The 20,241-nt window shown below is 43.0% G+C and overlaps 1 protein-coding gene across 1 annotated transcript; it reads right to left on the bottom strand.

Annotated features, from left to right (window-relative positions):
* Positions 1-1,234: 1,234 nt before the first annotated feature.
* On the bottom strand, positions 1,235-17,098 carry UTP25 (UTP25 small subunit processor component). The gene is made up of 12 exons (XM_039697997.1): positions 16,906-17,098; positions 15,745-15,784; positions 14,305-14,554; positions 13,343-13,549; positions 11,163-11,251; positions 9,367-9,777; positions 8,091-8,310; positions 5,514-5,716; positions 4,111-4,293; positions 3,243-3,355; positions 2,591-2,836; positions 1,235-1,783 (listed from the first exon to the last, which is right to left on the bottom strand). Exons 1-12 carry the CDS (start codon positions 17,004-17,006, stop codon positions 1,537-1,539), a joined length of 2,310 nt encoding a protein of 769 aa, XP_039553931.1. The 5' UTR covers positions 17,007-17,098; the 3' UTR covers positions 1,235-1,536.
* Between the last annotated feature and the right edge of the window lie 3,143 nt (positions 17,099-20,241).

Genomic DNA, 20,241 nt, shown 5'->3' with positions numbered 1-20,241 from the left:
TTACTCCCATCAAGGCACTTTGCTTTTAATTTCAGTGTAGGAAGAAAAAGACTTGCAGAGTTAAGGCTCTGGCACAAAACTCTTGCTGCTTCTTTAAACAGGAGCTGCACTGCATCATGTTATCTCCCTAAGCAGCTATCCCACTTTAGCTTCCTCAGAGGTCAGCTATTATCTCTGCTAAGTACATCCGGTGTAGAAAGGAAATTCCTTAATCCTATTTTGTGTGCTTGTTTTCATATGCACAGCCATAATTCTCCCACATCCATAAAATAAAAATAAAAATCCATTAAATAAAAATCCTTGATTGCCACTGCTGCTCTGTGCTGCAGATGCCCACCAGGAGAAGTTTGCTGGGGCTGGCTCTTAATTCTTGTGTGCTACAGCAGAGGTACGTAAAATTAACAGACATTATTTTAAATGCAAAGCAAGAAACTGCATGGATTTTCATGTCTACTAAATGATAACTACTGGAGTTCACAGCTTTTGAGGAATACAGGAATCAGGAATATGACAAAAATTGGCAGAAAGTATGTGCCTCATTTACTCAAGGAGTATATTTCACTTTGGTGTATTTACTTAAGCCTCCTAGACAAGAACTCCCTCAAAGCTTATTACAGGATGTTTCCTTCTTGCATTTGGGCTGACGCAGGGCTCACCTGCCCCTCTGGAGAACAATCTTCCTGCAGTCCTAGCACGTGCTTAGCAGAACCAATCCTTCTAATCTGAACTCCCTTTAAATTAGACTTAGCTTCCTGGAAGGAGAAAAAGAAAAAGGCAGCACCACAATGCTTCCATGTCCATCTGCAACCAGCAAGAGAAAATCCAGACAAACCAATCACCTCACCTCCACCTGTGGTGCCAGACACCGTCCCAGGAGCACTTGCAATCCCCTGGTTTTGTACTTATCCCTGGTAAAACTGACCAGCCAGAGGGTCTGCTGGAAATAGGAGGCAGAGATATTTAGGTCACTCCAGGACAAACACAAACCCCTAGCTCCTACCCAAGCACATATAAGGATTCACACAAGTGTCAAGCTGAAGCAAGTTCAACTCTCATTCAGCAACACACTTATGCTACAGAGGCCTTGCCTGCACCTCCCTTGTGGAAGCTTACAGAATAGCCACTCATTTAATACTTGGGCATTCTTCTTATCCTAGACCAGAAGAAAAACTTCTGTAAGAAAAGAAGGTGAGTTTGCTACACCTGAAAATGAAATGAAACAGTCCAACCGAAAGCTATTTATCACTGCATGAATCTTTACTGACCCATGAGTTTTTTATTATACACGAAAAATAGTTCTGAATTGATTTTGTTTCTACACAGAAAACACCTCCTAAGCCCTGCTTTTTTCAATTACATCTTTCATTTCTTGTTGGGCAGAGTACTGAAATACAAAATTTAATACTATACAAACAATTTCAACAGAGTATTTAACAAAAGGGAGTAAAAAGTTTAATACTTTTTTAAAAAGCAATATAAAAATCTGCATTAGGAGTAAAATGCAGGTCCATCCAATCATCCAGTCTGTAGAATCACTTAATCATTTTCTCCTGTAACAAAGAGGTGCACATTCTTCTTGGACTGTAGCATTTGAGCTGTGCGGTCTATGCCAACCACTGCAGCCAATTTCTGAGCATCATACTTGGAGTAGAGCACAGTACAAGTCCAAGTAGCATCCACACCACTGTCTGTGGCCTTCAGCATGTTACAAATCTCACTGTAGAAGTGGGAGTATGTTGGTAGCTCGTAGAAAATGAGGTTCCTAATGCCTTTGATCGTATACCTGTAGCAGAAAAAAATAAAACCCCAAAAGATTTGAGGCAAATTTTACAAAATATGCATGGTAAAACATCAGTCCTCTATCAAGTCTTCCAATTTCCAACACCCTCAATGCACATCAGCTGTAGCTCAACTTTACAAACCCTGCGTCATGGACTGAAGACTAAACAGAGAAGTGGAATTTAGGGGGAAAATCTCACACTGCCAGGCACAATGACATCGTCTAAAGTACCAACCACCACCAATTTATGAAGTGGTCAGCCTCTGCAGCTTGGATTTTAATACAGTGAAGCCTGATCAGACCAAGCCTCATGAAACTTTTCATATTTACCAACACATCTGCTAACAGAAAAAAATCCTGTTCCATTAGGAACTTGAACACAGCTCCAGTCAGGATGTAACAAATTTTTCAAGTGGCCTCAGCCTGCTGTATTGCATTATTATTGAACCAATTATATACTCCTTCCAAAATTTTACACAATTACTGTGGCACAGATGAACACAAATAAAAGGCCCAATGAATCCCATTTGCAGGCTGTATCATCCTGTCCTGACATCACTGGAACTTGGCAGCACTTCCTTCCTGAATAAAGCTTTGCTCATAACAAAATAAGAAAGTCTCTGCAAAGGGACTGCTGACAACAGGCAAGAACTTGAAAGCAAACTTAACAACTCTTACTTCAGTCAAAGAAGTCCTCAGAGGGATCCAACAGATTCAAAAAGCAGCACAGCCCATCTATGACTAAGGTCAGACTCTACCCTCAGAACAGCACACACGCAACTCGGAGGGAAAACTTGGCCCACAATTCACCTTTTGTAGAAGTGGAAGCGCTCAGTGAACAATAAGAACTGCTTCTCTCCCTTGAGAAAGAAGCGCCTGGCTCTGCAGACAGCAGCCTTTTTCGTGTATTCACAGATGTGAGTGAAATTCAGGTCCTCTTTCTTGAAGTAGTTTCGCAGGCGCACGTAGTCAAAGTAGGACGGGACGTAAATGAGCGTGTGGGACATGATGGCATCGCGGTACTCGGGCAGAACTTTGTCGACAAAAAACTGAAACCTCAATTAAAAACAACAAATACATTTTAACCACAGTGAAACTTCAGCTTTCTAATACTGATATGACCTCAGACAGGAGGATAATCAAACAACAGACTGCCAAAGATTTTCACTACATTTTTCCTTCTTTTAACTTCACAGAATTTCTACATGTGTAGAAGATTAAAGGCTTTACCAGCACTACACAACTGTGGTAGATTGGTATTCCTTCCCCAGACTGTATTCTCCAGTGCCTTTGGCAAGGAGAAGGCCAGTATTCCCTCCACCTGTGCAGAGCCCAGCCTACACCTGAGGACTAATGAAGATGTACTTCTGTGGTGAACCCACAGTGTGCTCCGCAGTACGCTCCACTAAATCTGAAATTGCAGTCATTAGGGCACAGCAAAACAGGCTGAGACACACAGTACCTTCCATCTATCACAGAAGTTACACTGTCAGCTTCTAATCTCCGGAAAACATGAGGAAGCTGGACCACAACGTGGCTGATGGAGCCAGTGAGAGGCACGTTGCGGACGGCCACCTGTGAGAAAGAAGTAGGATGTTCATGGAAGCAGCATTCCAAAGGCAGGCACGCTGCAGTCAGCTTTCTGCAGCTCACCTCTGACAGCACAAGGCTATTTTTAAGAAAAACAGTGCTCAAGGCTGTTTTTAAGAAAGCTCCAATACAAAGCTACAGTCATGACAGACACACCAGGTCTGTTAAATACACAATGGCTGCTTATGCCCTGAATCCCGTATATTTGAGATGGTCTCCTGAAGTTTTTACTTTTCTTGCTTCTTTCAAACTACTAACAGTTCATGCAACTTACACAGCAGGAGATAAAAAAAAGGGAAGCAGATGAACTCTCCATTTAACAACAAAATAGGTAAAACAAAATAACTTGAGTCTGCCAAATTAAAAAAACCAATATCCAATTTCTGACATAACACAGCAACTACTATGAAAGGAAAGTATCAAATAAGCATCATTGAATGAGGAGCAGCTCTTCGTGCCTCTGGCACAGTATGCAATGTCATGGATTCAGACTGAAACATTTGGGTGAGAGAAATGATAGCACACAGTCTTTCAGCAATTGAGTTACAGAATTTTTCTGCAGATCTTCATGCCTCTGGCACAGTATGCAATGTCATGGATTCAGACTGAAACATTTGGGTGAGGGAAATGATAGGCACAGTCTTTCAGCAACTGAGTTACAGAATTTTTCTGCAGACTGGATTTTCTCTGCCTCTCCCCCTCCCTTCCACACCAGCATTCCAGGTGCTCTGTGAACTCACCTGCCCAATGTAATTGAAGCAGTGTTTGTTGAAGACAGAGTTAATCTGGGGGTCCTGGAGGGCACTGAACAGCAGCGTCTGCCGGTAGTACTTGGACCAGTTGTTGAGATTCAGCATCCGCACTCGGGAAAAGTCCACCCCGTGGGAATCCAGAGGCAGCAGGTTAATGTGCTTCACCAGGTGCTGCAACAGACAGATGAAGGCACATCACTGCTGACATCCCTGACTACCTGCAAAAGCCTTAACTGCAGTGGGAAAGAGGGCAGGGACCAGCAGGGCAGCACAGAATATAAACAAGCAGCACCTCCCAAGACACCACTGTCTGGAATTTATTGACCACAGCAAGAGCAATTTACTTGATTTCCTGACACAGAACTGAAAGCTACCATCTCTTCAGTCACCAGAAACATAACTTTCTAATCTTCTCCTGGGGAAAAAGTATAATGGATTTGTTTGTATTAAAGTCAGCAGGCCCAAGGTTTCTGAGCTAAAAGAAGCCTAAACACAACTCAGCTCTCATCACATTCAGGTAGAGTTTGAAGAAATTCACTGCATTTTACCCTCAGGGAACAATGCCTAGGACTGGCATCCCTGCCACCAATTGGCAGGCAGTTGTACCTAAAGGGAAAAACAGAAACCAGGCTCCAAGACTGATTCCTTGGGTATTGTGTAGGCTCATGTGCCCTTTCTGCAACTCCTGAGGGAAGAGGACCTTCTGGACTCATCAAAATGCATACTGACATCTAGAGTCAAAATTTCTGGCCCGGGTACCTCAGAGGTGTTTTTATGTGGAAAAGAGAACCCTACCATTTCAATCCTGAAAACTTCTATTAACCAAAAGCCAAAAAGCAGGGGTACTGCTGCAGACTAGCCACAATCCAAGAGCTCTATTTGCATTAAATGTACAGGAAACCCTTCACACTGTGTAACTCTGGACATGACTAGTGCTTAGTATCTCTGCAGTCAATGGAGACATGCACCAGCTCCTCTTGCTTTCTGGAGGAACCTGAATTAGGCTGCACAGATTCCTCACACGGCTGCAATCTGAGACACTGGGCAGTCAGACAGCTGGCATAATTTCTCCCAGATGGGATTAAAGGAATCATCATTCTCAATGCTGCAAGATAATTAAAACTGTCAAAAAACCACCTTTGATGAAATACATTACTAAAGCACCAAACTAAGTTGTAGAGAGAACATGTCCGAATACTACACAAAATCTGTAGAAAGAATATTCTTAGTATAAGGAAAATATCACGGTGGAGGGAGGAAAAGAACTGAACATCCATGTCTAGAATCAAGTCAGTAAAAATCAGCAATACTGCTCACTGCCAAAAATTAGTAACATCAGACCAGCAAGACACAGCACAGCACAAAAATAAATACATATATGGAAAACTCACCAGAACGTGTTCCCAGTTCTGCATCAGGTAAATGTCTGCTTGATCAATTATGAGGATTTCTATTGATGACAGAAAATCAAAATCTCTTTTCTTCTCCCCCTCTGCACCAATGACAGTCCTGATGCCCAGGGGAGAGGCAATGATGATGTCTGAGGAGTAGAAGGGTGCATAGAGTCTCATGCTCTTCTGCAGAATCGCAACCCCTGTCCAACAACACCAACAGCAACTTCTCAGTTAACATCAATTATCAACACATTCTTCCAGAAGGCTCTGGAACAGTAATTTCCCCCATTCCCTCTCCCCACACTGGTGAATATAGCTGGGGACAACTAATCTGTCTGAAACTCTCCTTTCCTCAAAAAGTGCTTATCCACCCTACCCCGATTTGACAAGCATGTGGAAAATTTTCATGTAGTCTGGCAAAGCACTTCTGTACTGTTTTTTAAAGATTTTTCATAATCTGAATGAAAATTTTTAGCTTAAACATATTATTTCTGATTTTCTGCTGAAATGGAAAATGAGGAGACTGAACAACTTAAAAAAAAAAAAAAGCAGAAATTATTAACTACTACTTTCTCCCCAAATCCTGAACTTTGGGTATTACAGCAGCTCTTACTTTAATCTGTCACTAAAGATTTGGGGTGGATCTCTTGACTATCCAAGTGCCTTTATTCAGAGGGCTGAAAGATTTGCTACTAAACCACACAGGACAAGGTTCTTCATGCTACAGTGACTAAAGTCTTGCACCTACACTGCTTGTCACACCACATGTTGCAGGGTACATTCTGAACAGCTTATGCATCACTTCTCATGCAACAGACACAAAAGGGAAGGAATCAAAGGAGTTCGTGTCATAACTACGTGGCAGTAGTTCCAGAACCCACAGTTTCCTGGTCTTAAAAATGCAGCTAGAAAAGACCACATTCAAACCACCCCCTTCAATCTGCCCAACAAAGTCTTTGCAACTTCTCTCCCTGTCCACATGAAGGCAGATAGCACAGCTTCAGCTGAAGGCCCTTCCAAGAGTTTCAAAGACAGCAGTAGGGACCCCTCCTGCTGTCTATTCCAACCCAAGGATAAAAATAAAAAAAGAAAGAAAAAAAGAAAGGTTCAATTGGGTGAATTTCCAGGAAGAAGATATCACTTGTCACAGCAGTTTAGAAACATCAAGTCTTTTTTCTGTTTAAAAATGTGAAAGAATGGTTTCAGTAAGGCATAACAAATGTGCTTTAAATTAGATCTTTGTGCAGAAGTAACAGGGTGTGCAGCACAGTAAGAAAGAGAAATTATTCTGCTTCTATAATTTGCTTCTGCAAGTTAACAGCACTGAAAGTTTCTTCAATCATGCCTTAACACTTAGTAAGTGGAACAAGTAGAGTGTGGTATGGGAGAGGACTCAAAGGAAAATTACTATGCTACTGAAAGTAAGATGCTCTCATCCTGGGAGATATTCATTGGGGAAGGAAGAAAGAAAGACTGACTGTGACCTGCACACATCTTCCACTGTACCAGTACATTTCTTGGGGTGCCAATTTATCTTAAAAGGTGCAGTATTTCAAAAGCCTCTGATGTGTCAAGTTAAGTTAGAAAAACTGCCTTCTCATCTTAGCAGCTCCAGGAACCAAGCCACTAGCTAGTTCTATGCATACTGAGTTACTAAACAGTGTAAGTTTACAATATTATAAGAAAGTCTCACATTTTCTGCTTGTCCAACACTCCTACTTGCTGGCTACCCATTTGCTTCCATGAAAAGCATGGGAAGCACAGCAGAAAACTGCTTTGCTCAGTACTGAGTTTTAATTTTGTTCCAACAATTACACGAGACATTGTGAACAGGCCAATTAAACCCTTAAGATTTTTTTTTATATAACATGAAAAGATTTTGCTGCATAATCAAGGCTATCTTCAAAATGAGGTGTGGGCAGTCCTGCTAGAATAAAGCTGTCATTGCATTTTAAATTTTTCTGAACTTGATGTGAAAATAATTCCTTCTCTATTTTCTCTTCTTTTCTAAGTTCTGGAAAGGCAAGAAAGATTTTCAGAAAAATCCAGGTTGCCAGAGGAAAAACCAGTAGGAATACCACACAGCCTAGAGTCTCACCAAATTTCCAGCCCTATCACCATGATATTTTCTGAAAAATCCCTTTGCCAGAATTTTTTCTCCTGAGAAGCTGAGAAACCTCAGAGGAAAAGAAAAACAGTAATTATCTGCTGCTGTGGAATGCAACAGGTGCATCTTTGATTGGTCCATGTTGGTTGCTCCTGATTAATGGCCAATCACAGCAGCTGGCTAGGACTCTGAGAGTCACGAGCTTTTGTAACCATTCCATTCCATTCCAGCCTTCTGAAGGATCCTTTCTCTCTATTCTTTTAGTATAGTTTTAGTATAGCATTTTAATATAATATAACATCATAATATAATACATCAGCCTTCTGAAACATGGAGTCAAGATTCTCATCTCTTCCCTCATCTTGCCATACAGCCATACATCCCTGACAGCTCTAAGGCATTTGGGAAAAATTTGTTACTTAGCAGTTCTGCACAAGCTAAAAATCATCTGTTCAGTAGGTTATTACCAATTCTGAAGTGGTCATCAATGTTGCCAGCAAAGACAGCTTCATAATCTTCAGGTCTTTTCAGGTTGGGGGGCTTCTCTTCTGGGTCAGAGCCAAACTCCCCTTTGAAGCGCTTCTTACTACTTACATCTATTTTTTTCTTGTCATTCACTTCGAGGAGACTGATGAAAATATGCACAATCCGCAGAGCACATTCCCTGAAGGGCACTATCATCAGTACCTGTGCAGATCAACAGTGACACAGAATAACCCATAAAATATGAACACTCGCCATTAAGCGTACGTTAATTAAACTTTTGGCTTGGATCTGTCCCTGTGGGGCATCCCAACAATCAAAACAAAACCATTCTGACAAGCAGCAGGGAGGGAAGATGCACTGGGATGCACTGCTCTTGAACTGGTCGTGGCCAGCAGCTCAGCCTGCTTCCCCAGCTCACTCAGGGTACCAGTACAGGAGAACTGAAAACTAAGCATGTTCTCCAGGCAAGCAAGAGCTCCTGTGACAGAGACAGGGTCAAGGCCTGGCTCTTGAATGGGTGGCAACAGTTTCTGCACAGAACTCCAAAATATAAATGGCTAATGCAGGAATCAACACAGAAACCAGAGATCTGCCAGGCATGAGGCACACACTGAAACCCAACTCTCTGGAATTGTTCAACAGGCAGCTGGCACACTGGTGACAGGCTGCCATAGCTGAATCCACCTGGTTATCAACTACAGGATGCTGTGAATCCAGGGAGGATTGGTTTGGGGCCCACTCCCCCAACTACGACAGGTGGCCTTGACAGTGGGGCTGGGATTCCCTAAGGTGCTCCCAGGTACATAAAGATCCTTTCATGCAGGCAAGTCCTTACAAGTGCCTAAGGACAAAAGCATTTCTAGGACATCTCACACTAAGTGACAGCCTACACTATCTGCACTGATGCTGAAGATCAATATGGAGGCACCTGTTGGCACTGGCATATTTAAATATGGAAGCAGGAAAACTTGTCAGTCTGTGGTGACAGTGGGACAAAAAAAGAGATTAAGTCAAACTCATGGCCTGGCACAGAACCAGGCTGGTTAACAACCCTGAGCTCACTGCTTCTCACACGACATTTTCCCTGGCCATGGAAGACAACTTCCAGGCACAATAAAGGGATGTAGAAAAGCATAAGCCCAGGAACACATTCTCTGAGAGAGCAGCAACAGAAATACTTGTAGATGAACTACCAGGATGTTTGTACAGCCTGAGCAGGAAGCCAGGGTGGAGATCAGGCAATCAGAGCTCTCTTACCTTAGGCCTGGTGAGCCCCTGGTCCCTGTGGTCGTCGGTGTCAGTGCCTGGCTTTCGATCCCTCCGTTTGGCATTGTTGCTGAGCACCTGGGCATTGGCCTTGAGGACATGGTTCAAGGCATGCAGGCAGTAAGCGTGCCGGATCTCCTCTCCGTTTGTTAAAGCGTTTCTTTCTGGGTAGAACAAGTCCCGGTACGAATTCATGATACAGAAGAGCTCTCTTTGTAATGGGGTAAAAGGGGAATCAGTTGGTTTGTCCACTGCAGACAGAAATTGTTTATTCACTTTTGGCCAAGTGGATTCCAAAGGCTTGTGGAGATGAAGCTGTTTCACATCAACTTCTTTGTCTGCTTTCAAAGTTTTATGTTTCTCCAAAGTGGAAGAAAAAATTACTTGACCCAGCCTTGGCCACTGGAAAAAAAAATAGCCAACACTGAGGAGTCATATGTACCAAACCTTGCACACTTCAAAGCATATCACCACAGCTGGTGATATCAGCTTTAACCAAGGTCATGAGATTAAGGAAATCATCTTTTCATACTACAAGTGGAAACTTTTTTTTCAATATGCAATCCCTTTGAGAGTCTGCCAGGATAAATAACAATAAATTTCAGCCTGGTAGATCTGGATGGATCTTGCAATGATGGGTCTGTAACTGTTCCCATGCCACAGGAAACTGAGGAATTTTCTGCCTAACCCACCCAGCAAATCAGTGGCTCAAACCATGGACAAGATGAGAACCCTGCAGTCCAACTGTGCTTACTGGCTGACCCCAGTGAGGTACATACTTTGATCAAAGAAGAAAATAAACCCATTAGGGGCTAATCCCGTAAGTTGTGATACAGTTGTTAAATGCAGTCTTGTTGGGTATCTGTCTGATTTTGAACTGCTATCAGTGTAGTAGGGGAAAACTCTAAACTTTACGCCTTCTGCCATGCAAGTTGTCCCCAGATGTCCCTGTAAAGTAGCTACACCAATTTAAGCAAAGATATATCATGCATTGCTTCAGGTGGCACTGGTAATTTTGGCCAGCATGTGCCAAAAAAGTAAATTAATTTTTTTAAAAAAATCACAGCTTTCTCTCTGACTAACTAACCATTGGATACCTTCCAATGAATGTCACCCAGCATATGGCTGACCAGAATGGGAGGCAAGTCTCCAAAACAAAATCAGATGTGGAAAAGTTATGAAGCAAAGGTTTGTCTAAAAATGAGTATTTTGAAAATCAGTATTGTCTGTCAAGCAATGAGATGGTTTTGTGGTACTGTAATTCACATATTATTGCCAGAATTAAGTAATAAAGTAATATCAGTAATAAATTCCCCTTCACTGGCTTGTTAATGTATACAGGGACAGAGCCATCCTGAAGGAATAATGTGAAAGTGCATCACAAGTACCTTTAAAAGTGTACATGTCACCTCAGAAATTCAGCTGCAGAGCACATCCCTGGCACTGTGCTGTCACAACTCAGAAACAAGCCCTGTTTCCACCTATTGTCAAGGTTTTGGGACTACAGCTCCAAGTCTAAAGCTATGTGTTTCAGGTGTGTCAGCATATGCCTTCAGAACAGCAGACTTCACATTTCAACTCTTGCTCAGCAGTAAATGAAGAAGAAAACAGTTTGACAAGAACACAGTGAAAAATCACAATAATTCTAGTGCCAGCAGCTAATAATAACAATTGTGATCTACTTCACGTGAATAAGGATCATTATACAAAAAGGATCATTATATAAAAAAGGACCATTTTGATCCAGGCATCTCTAGAAATGCTGGATGGCTACAGAAAATTATTACCTGACTTTGACTTGAAGTTTTAGGAAGCGTAGACATTTTCTTTATTTCCTTTTCTTCAAGTTCTTTGTCCATGTGCTGCTTAAATGGATCTGTTCACAGTAACAACAAAAAAATAGCCTGAGAACTATTGCAGCTAATAGTAGAATCAAGTTGCAGAAAGGATTTGCAAATGAGATGAACAGTTTCCACGCTGGCCAACACCACAATTAAAACTAGTTATTTCAAAGCACTTGGAGATGAGAGAAAGGATGTCAAATTCTCTCTGCAAAGAACAGAGAGAACAGATTTGACAGATTGCTTTTTAAAAAGAAAAAGAAGCACTTATGGAAGTACTAGAATTTTCAAGCACTAATCAAACGTTAGACAGGAAAACAATATGTAGTGGAAAACAGTGGCAATTTTTTGCCTTAAGCTCTGACATGTCCATTGCTTGCAGGTGAAAAAGGCTGTCAATAGTAAAGTCCCAAGTGAACTTGCTAACCCTCCTATTTACAAACAGTTCTGCCCAGGGCTTTGGCCACTGATATGAACACAGTCTGTAATGAAGCAGAGAAACACTAGGCGAGTTTTGGAGAAGGGGGACAAAAATTGCCTGCAGTGAGAAAAAGTCTGATTTATCTAATCAGCATTTCTTTTTGGAAAGAAAAGGAGAGGCAAAGAACTGTTAAATCACATTATACTCAAAGACACTGGCACGCACAAAGTCACATGCAAAGTTAATTTTGAAAGCCAAGCCCTGTATCCTGCTTGCAGCACAGCAGCATTCACTGCATAAAGAAAACTAATTAGGGAACACTGGTGCTTGCCAACAAATATCCAGCCCACACACAAATTACCCAGACAAAAGTCAAGATATTTACTAATCATGACACTGAAAAAAAATTGAGAAAATCTTTCCAGAAACTGAAATGAACTGGATATCATTTAATTGTACTGCAGGGTCTCTCCTCAGTTGAGTTTTACTGATTCCAACATTTTCCCAATAGAGGGAGTAATGGGATGCAATTTCAGGAATTTTAGTGACCCCAGGACCAGAATAGAAATTAATCCTCTTTCTGCTATCTTAGGTGATTCATTTTCTGTAATAGACTATAAAGACACTTCCAAGCTGCAAGAACCCACTGAGAGGTAGTGCATCATTTATAGGTGGAACAAAGCTGTTAGGATACTTAGCATGCAGTTGGAGAGCTACGTTCTCATTAAAATGCAATGCCAGCAGCCTAAGTCATATTCTCATGGTAACAAGAACGAGCTGTTTTTTCTATCACATGGCCCTTTGATGCTTCCACACATTTCATGTATCACCCAGGCTGCCTCCCAGATCTAATGTCAGCTGCTGCTCCAAGATGACAAGCCAGCATCACTAGGGATGCTACAAACATATTTCTCTCTCTCAAAGTATGCCATCTGATATTAAAGGCACAGAGCATTAAATATGAGCAGAAGCTGTGCGAGTGCCAGTGCGTGCCATGTCACTGAAGGATGCAACACAGTTATTTTGTTACATATGGTGGGACAACTCCAACACCACAGCTTCGGATGCATCCATCAGTCCACTGAGATCCTGGTATACACCCTTAAAAGACATTACATGTGCTCTGCTGATGCTTCATTCTCTCTGGATCCTGGTGCAGTCAGACTCCTCTGCATAACCTTCAAAATTCCGAGAGCACTGAGCATTTGTCTAAATTACTGTGGCTGCTCCAAGCTTCTCAGAATCTGACCTCTAACTCCACTGAGATGTGAAGGATGCCCTCACAGGTCAGCTTTGTGATTATCTACTATGCTGTTTGTGCCAAGAACATCTTCCATAGTGAAGTGCAGGCTTGCAGAGCTCTTTGTATTACAGTGGCTTTTAAAACTACTATTAAAGCAGCAGAACAAGATAACACCCTCCACACACTTTTCTAGTTCTTGATACTTTAAGCTTTACCAGTCATAGCAGAAACCCCGCATGAATTCCAGTCCCCAGGGGCTACAGAGAGCAAATGGTTCAGCTACACATCTGCATTAGTGTTAAGGGTCCCTTACATAACCAGCTGACATGTGGGCAGCATGAATAATGTAGTGGAAGAACTCAGAAGCTGTACAGCCCATCGTTAGGGTTTTGGACAATTTAAACATGTTTACACATATTCCTCTAAAGGCAAATCCTTAAACACAAACACACAGTTTTTTACCTTCTGGAAGATCTTGTGAAGAACTGCTGTCTCTCCTATCTGCATTGCAATCTCCACTCTCCTCTTCCATGAAATTGGTTTCCAAGCTAAATTCAGATTCGTGTTTCACATCAGTAAACTCCTCAATTACTCCATGACGTGGGTCACAAGAGGTATCTGTGCCATCAGCCTGCTCCTGGCTGAGCGTCTGCTCTGCTGTGTCTGTGGCTGTCAATTGTTAGAAAGAAACAGGTTATTCTCTCCTGGAAAAGTTACTGTCTGTAGATGTTGGTCCCTTTGAGTTACTGATTTTCTTCTCCCAAATCTCTATCAAAAAAGATAAAATCAGGCTTTGTATTCTACCATAAAGATGACTTTCAGCTAGCATGCCAAATGTTACATAACACAAAATGTGGTCCCCTAGACAAAATTAAAGAAGTAACCTGTTTAGAGAATTTAACTTTTAGTTTCTGAAGACCCTAAATAACTGTAAATTATTAAAGGTTGACTCCTCTCTCCCAGCGTTTCTTTGCAGATTTCATGAATGAGGACACCTCACCGTAAAGGCGGAGGTTTCCTTCCAATTTCCATATTCTTTCCCATGCTGTGAGGCAAACCTTTCCCTCCTCTCGGTGGCACAGCCAAGCCAGATGCTGCTCGAGAGAACAGCTTGTGTCTCCCATGAGTGGGTGAGAACCCCTGGTCTGCTGCTCCATGTGGATTTCCTCTGTGCTGCCGCACAAACAACATCTGAGGAAGCAGCAGCAGGCTGTCTGGCGGCAAATGAGCACAGCTACCCTTTCCCCTGCTAAATCCTTCAGCAGCTGCTGCTCCCACCCACACAGAGCCAATGGAGCAACAGAGTCTCCAAGGCAGAAGAGCACGCAGCCAACAAGACAGTCTACACCAGGAACCTGGCTAAAAACATACGTTAGTCAAGCAACATTCACCAAAGAAGCATGGGAAAAGACAAATTTCCAAACCTGCTTCCTCCTCTGGAACGTCATTCTTATCTTCTTCACCTTCCTCTACTTCTCCAGTCTTCTGGGACCCTTCACTGTCCACTTCTGCCTCACTTTCCTCAGCTTCTTCTGATTCACTTTCATCTTCCTCTTCCTCACTCTCAGACTCAGGCGAGGTCTTCAGAGTAGCCAGGAGCTTATGATATCCAGAGACCTGTTCCACTTCAGTCTCTGAATCACTTTCTTTACTTGATTTATCAGAATCCTCAGACTGGAAAGGAAAACATGAATGTAAACAGCAACAACAGTAACAGCCAATAAAGCAGCAGGCAAAAATCCTTACTTCTACCTACACTATCATGTTTCCCCTCTCACACTAAACCTTTACATAAATGCAATGGAATTTTTCAAAACCCAGCATTTTATGCCAATAATATACTGGACACCTCAATTTAGGTTTTGAAAGCATCTTGGGAGACAGACTAAAGTGCCTCTTTTGGTACCTATTTGACTGGAAGCATCACCAAACCCAGTTCTTTCAGTCTCAGCTGAGTGAGGACATTTGATCTCCACAGACAAAGCATTTACTGAACCAGCACCAGATTCTTCTACGAAAACCACACACAGATTGAAAACTGTAGAAAGGCACCCATACAAGGGATAGAGCATGCTGGAAATGTTCTGGCTTTCAAGAAGGTAAGTGATATAGCTGTCAGTGGGCAATGGTTCCCCGGGGAGTTGGTCAGGTTTGGTTCAGCTGTACAGCTCTACACTTGGAGCAAGCCAGACTTGAGCCAGTTCTGTCCTGGGCTTGCACAAACCAATGTCCAGATTACAGCCAAAACTTGTAGTGAAACCATGAGTATCAACACAACACCATTAACTCCTTTCTTAGTTTCTTTTAACCCAAAAAGGAAAAAAAATCAGTAAGTACTACATTAATGTACAAAATTGCTAAAGGAAACAAATGAAACAGAGTAATTAATTTTTCCAAATTAAAACTTTGAAGTCTTTTATTAATCTGATGATAAAGGATTACCAAATCCTGACTGAAAGACAAGTAAAGCACTGGCAATCTGAAGAATAACAATGAATATTAACATATTTATTTGCTCAAGAGAGAACAAAGTCTCCTAACTCAAGCAACACTAAGTTTACCAACATTATTAAAACAACTTAGAGCGTGATCTAATTTTCACTGTGACTAATACACAAAAAAGTAAGAACTGGTGTTATTTCCTGCTGCTTCTGCCCTCTGATGGTATTACAGTTTAGAGTCAGACATTACAGAGAACAATTCAGAGCCACACAAAAATCACATTCATCTTTTTCTCCTAAATTCTGGTTTTCTAAGTGGAAGAACTTAATCAGCCTGAACAAGCTAGAAATATGAAATGCTAAGTTTTCCACTTCACTAAACTACACAAAGATAAAAGTAAGGAAGGAATAAAAATACATTACCAATTCACATATTTGAGTTTCTTCTGGTCTTCCAGAAACCCTGAAAAGAAAGCACTAACATACCTTATTCTGCCAACGATGTTACATGCATGATGAAAAATGAGGGGAATAGTGATTTGATCAGTTATGCAAGTTTAAAGAAGTAAAAGAAGGCTTAAACATGTCTCTCTAAGAAAACACTCTGGGTGTTTACCCTTAAAGGTCACCCTCTCAGGTGATGTGACCCTCTGTACACAAAGTGCTCAGGCATTACAACTGATCAATAAATATTTTGAAATAAAATCCAGTGTTAATCAGAAGATGAGGTCTCAAAAGGAATTAAAATAATCTAGCTGCAAGTGTAGTTTGTAAAAAAGTTAACCAGAGACAGAGACTACTTCTAGCACTAAATATTGGCCTGTGAAGTGGGAAAAAGACACAAACTAAAGGAAAACCAGCATCAATTAACCAGTGTTGGGACTGCAATTCTTCCAAGAAACCAATGTGCAAGCTGGGCTTAAAACTAACGTCAATTCTTTCAAAAAGATGCAGTCTGGTGTGGGACTGAGCATCCCTGTCCAGGGTGACACGCAGGACGTTCCCTCCAGCAGGCCTTCCACCCCAATCCACACAGGCCAGGAGGCTCCCGGGGGCGCACGAACAACGAACCTTAACAGTGCGTGCCTGCTCACAGTGTGTGCTCAGCACCACAGAGCATCGGGACCAAGCAGCTCCTTCCTCAGAGGTTTACACGTGGGTACAAAAGGAAGGTGGTCGTTTTGACAGACGGGCATCCCCCCGAGGAGGGAATGGCTCTTGGCACACAGATCTTCGCTACTCTATTTCCATACCCTTCCCGAGATCAGAAAAGAGCACGGAGTAAACAGTGCGAAGGCTGGAACCCTGACAAGCCAAGAGATCGGCCTGCTACCAAAATGAGAGCCCACCTCGCACTCCTCCGCTTCCCCACTCCCTCCGGCCTGCACCACAAGAGTTTACATTTGTTGCAAGAAACAACAATCCGAGCCGAGATTTCCTGCTTTCGATGTTCCCGGCTCACGAGCAGCCGCTGCAGCTCCCCTCCTTCCCTCGGGAGCCCGGGGGAAGCGTGAGAGGGAGCGGCGGCGCCCGGGCCGGCCCCGGGCTGAGCGGGGCTCCTCGGCCCGGCAGCCCCGCACTCACTTGTCATAGAACGGGTGCTCCTCGCCGAACTCCCGCAGGTGCTTCTTCTGCTTCTTGCTCAGGCTGCGCAGCAGCTCCCGCCCGGCTCGCCGCTTGCCCATGCCGGCCCGGCCCGCTGCACGTGGGGGCCCGGCGCGCTGCGCTGCCGCACGGCGGGGCGGGGCCCGCGCCCGGTGATGCCGGGCAGGAGCCGCACCCCGGGAAGGCGGGGCCGCGGGCGGCCGGAAGGAGAGGCGGAGGGGGGTGAGCTCAGGGGCCGCGCCTCGCCATGCCGGCGGCTAGCGTCCCGTGCGGGGAGCGGGCGCGCGTTTGTTCCTGCGGTCCGCGCTGGGGAACACAGACTGCCGGCAGGGAACGCTTATCCCAGACTGTGTCCAAATTCAGCCCCGTCCCGACGCCGCGACCCCGAGCTTGGTGCGGGCCGTGACGCGTTTCCGCTGCCGGAGCCGCGGTGAGGCCGGCGAGCAGCGCGCTGGCAGCGGGAGCCCGCAGCCCGGCCCCGCTCTCGGGCTGGCGGAGCGCAGGTAGATCCTGCTGGAGCTACAGCACTTTCTCCAGCCGAGCCATGGTCTGCAGCGCTTTGCTAAAAGTACACAGCTCCTGGGGAAACTTCTACAGTCAGGCTAGAAGGAAGAGACCCAACACAAGTCCTTAATACTCAGGCTTCCTTATTCTAAAAGCAATCAAAAGCTCCAAATGAAACCCCACTAAAATCTGGCTCTTCTAACATGTCACTGCTGAATCTTACTGAGTGCTGCCTAAGTGTGCATATGGACACAATTTTTCAGAAACAGCCATCAATTGTGTCAAATACAGTGAATTAATTTTCAGTTGTTTGTATTAGAAGTTCTTTATATCCCTGTGTTTTGGTATGACCTAGCTGAAACTCCAATCTGTAGTAACACAGGGCTATAAATGGTGGTGTAATTTGCGAAGCACACACAATGGTTTCAGTTTGTCTCTGGGAGTACCAGAACTAAGTGAGAGCAACATAATTCCAAATGGGATGGAGGCATGCAATATTTTGGGGAAAAAGTGTTTAGCATTTGGATTGTAGCTTCTGGACTATCCTGACCTAGGGTACCCATGGATTTGACTGAAGAAAGCAAGCACATTAACTGCACTTCAGTTAGACAGAAGCCTCTGGGAGTTATTCCCATGGTCAGGTCAGTCCCATGGTCAGGTCAGTCGCTTCAATAAACCCCTCTGGCCTGGGGGAAATTGTCTCAATCCAAACCATTCCAAACCAACCTGCTTTACACAGTGCCCTGCAGCACACAGACAGCAGCAGTTGGCTGTGCCCAGCAGCAGAAACTCCCCTGGCAGGTCCAGTCAAAGCTAACATGTTATGTAACATCACTAAAATGAATGATTTCCAGCTAGCAGGGCTTTTTGGTGAAGTTGGCAGTCATGCTCCCTAAGAGGAAAAATATTGCCAATCAATCCCACTTCTGTCAGAAATGGGAAAAAGGCAGTGTATTCTTATTCTTGTTTCTTGTTGACTTACAATTTGGCATTGGGAGACAGCAGGAAGAGCAGGAGTCTGTTCAGAGCTTAATCAGGAGAGCTCAGGAACTCTTTGGGGATTGCATTCTTGTGTGTTAAAAAGGGAAAATTATAGGACCTTGGTGACAGTAAGCCTGTAGCTCAGACTCCAGTGTTGTTTGTACTCTTTCCAAAATTCTGGCTATTGTACTTCACACTACTTTGTGGAATTTCAGTCTGCTTTTTAATATTGCCTTATGGATTAAAAATGCGTGGATCTCATTATTTTACGATGTTCTGAATGCCAGCACTTGCTTCTGTGGCCACTTATTCAAACTTCTTTTCACCAGAACATGGAAGTTTTTCTAGCAGTTTAGAAGATTTGGTCCTGTAGCTTGAAGTCTATCCTCACCTCCTTTTCCTCTCTCCATCCTGACGTCAATTTAATCATTGAAACCAATGATATTCCTGGAATTGTTTCCCTCTTTCTGCTCAACTCCTTCCTCCCTCCTCCCCACTCCTGTGTGAGAAGGATCCTACTTGGGCAATGTTTGGTGTTTAGGATTAAACTACTTAAAATGTTGTGGTGCCATTGATGTGTGTCCTAGAAGATGTTTTTCCCAGGAAATGAACACATCAGCTTCTCTGTTGTGAGGCATGGGCAGTAAAGCAGCACTGATGCTGATATCCCATAGACCAGTGAACATGTAACTACTGTTATATGATAATCTCTTTCTTAAATTAGATCTCTCCACTTGAAAATCTTAAATAAAATTTTTTAAATGAACTTGTAAAATTACCCTGGAGCTCCTATTTGCTAACATGCTAACATATCACCAGCAATGTTATTTTTACAGATTTCTTAAGCACCAGCATCTCTAATTCCAGCAGTACTGGAAAGAAAAGGAAGAAAGGAGAAAAGCTTGTATTATTTGAAATCTGTTCTGCTGACCCCATTCTGTCAGCAGCCACAACTAAACCCTGTCAGCAGAAATGTGCTGCTGCTACCTGTGTATCTCCAGCACTTTTATCTGCATGACGTTCCAGAGACAGATGGTTTATAAAAGCCACTTCCTTTAGAGAACTCTATAATATGAACAGAACAGATTCCTCCTTGTTGGCTTACTGCTTTCACTCTTTTGTCTTGCAGCAACTCCCTTTCATGCCTTTCTTCATACCTGCTTTTCCACCTCGGTTTTTCCCTTTCCCTTGTGAGATTTTTTTCGTTTCAGTGTATGTTTTTAATTGAAACAAATGTGTTGATCACACACTTTCTATCCAAATTCACAGAGAGCTAAAATTTCAAATAATTTTGCCCTAAGTTTCTTAGGCAGTGTAAATTACACAATGGATTCTTGTATATAGCTTGTAAAGTTCAATGCTTATTTATTTATATTGTATGCACTTCTGTGGATATAATGAAAAGAAAGATGTGTAAGCTGCAACACTGGCTTGTAGCAAAGAGAAAGGTAAGAAAGGAGTTCATGTCTTCCCTTTTCTACATCACTCCTTTCATATTCAAACTGGAATTCTAGCAAGAACACATTCCTGTGAAGCACACAGCTCTGCTGTGATGCACTGAACATCCCACATGGCATACATAGCCTTTGTTTAAGGGAATGAAATTGCGGATCCTGATAATTTTGCTATATGGATGCAAAAGTGGGCACTTCAAACAGGAATCATTTAAACTTTTCATGTCTGACTCCTAAGAACACAACAGAGCATGCTCAAACTCTGATGTCTATAAATAGTATGAAGCATGGGGTATTTATTGCAACTACAAATTTTCTGACTGAAAAATCAGAGGAATTGGTCAGTAGGAAGGAAGATTACTTGAGAGAAAACCTA

This window comes from Passer montanus, unplaced genomic scaffold (genome assembly GCF_014805655.1).
Source record: "Passer montanus isolate IOZ18808 unplaced genomic scaffold, ASM1480565v1 scaffold12, whole genome shotgun sequence".
Lineage (NCBI taxonomy): Eukaryota > Metazoa > Chordata > Aves > Passeriformes > Passeridae > Passer > Passer montanus.
The sequence above is the reverse complement of the archived record's forward strand: the minus strand, read 5'-3'. Positions and strand labels throughout refer to the sequence as shown.

Coding starts and splice junctions, on each gene's coding strand:
- UTP25 (XM_039697997.1), bottom strand. CDS start 17,006: ATGGGCAAGCGGCGAGCCGGGCGGGAGCTGCTGCGCAGCCTGAGCAAG. Junction 4,294..5,513: donor AGAACTGGGAACACGTTCTG/GTGAGTTTTCCA, acceptor TGTCTGTTGCAG/CACCTGGTGAAGCACATTAA. Junction 3,356..4,110: donor GCTTCAATTACATTGGGCAG/GTGAGTTCACAG, acceptor TCTTTCTCACAG/GTGGCCGTCCGCAACGTGCC.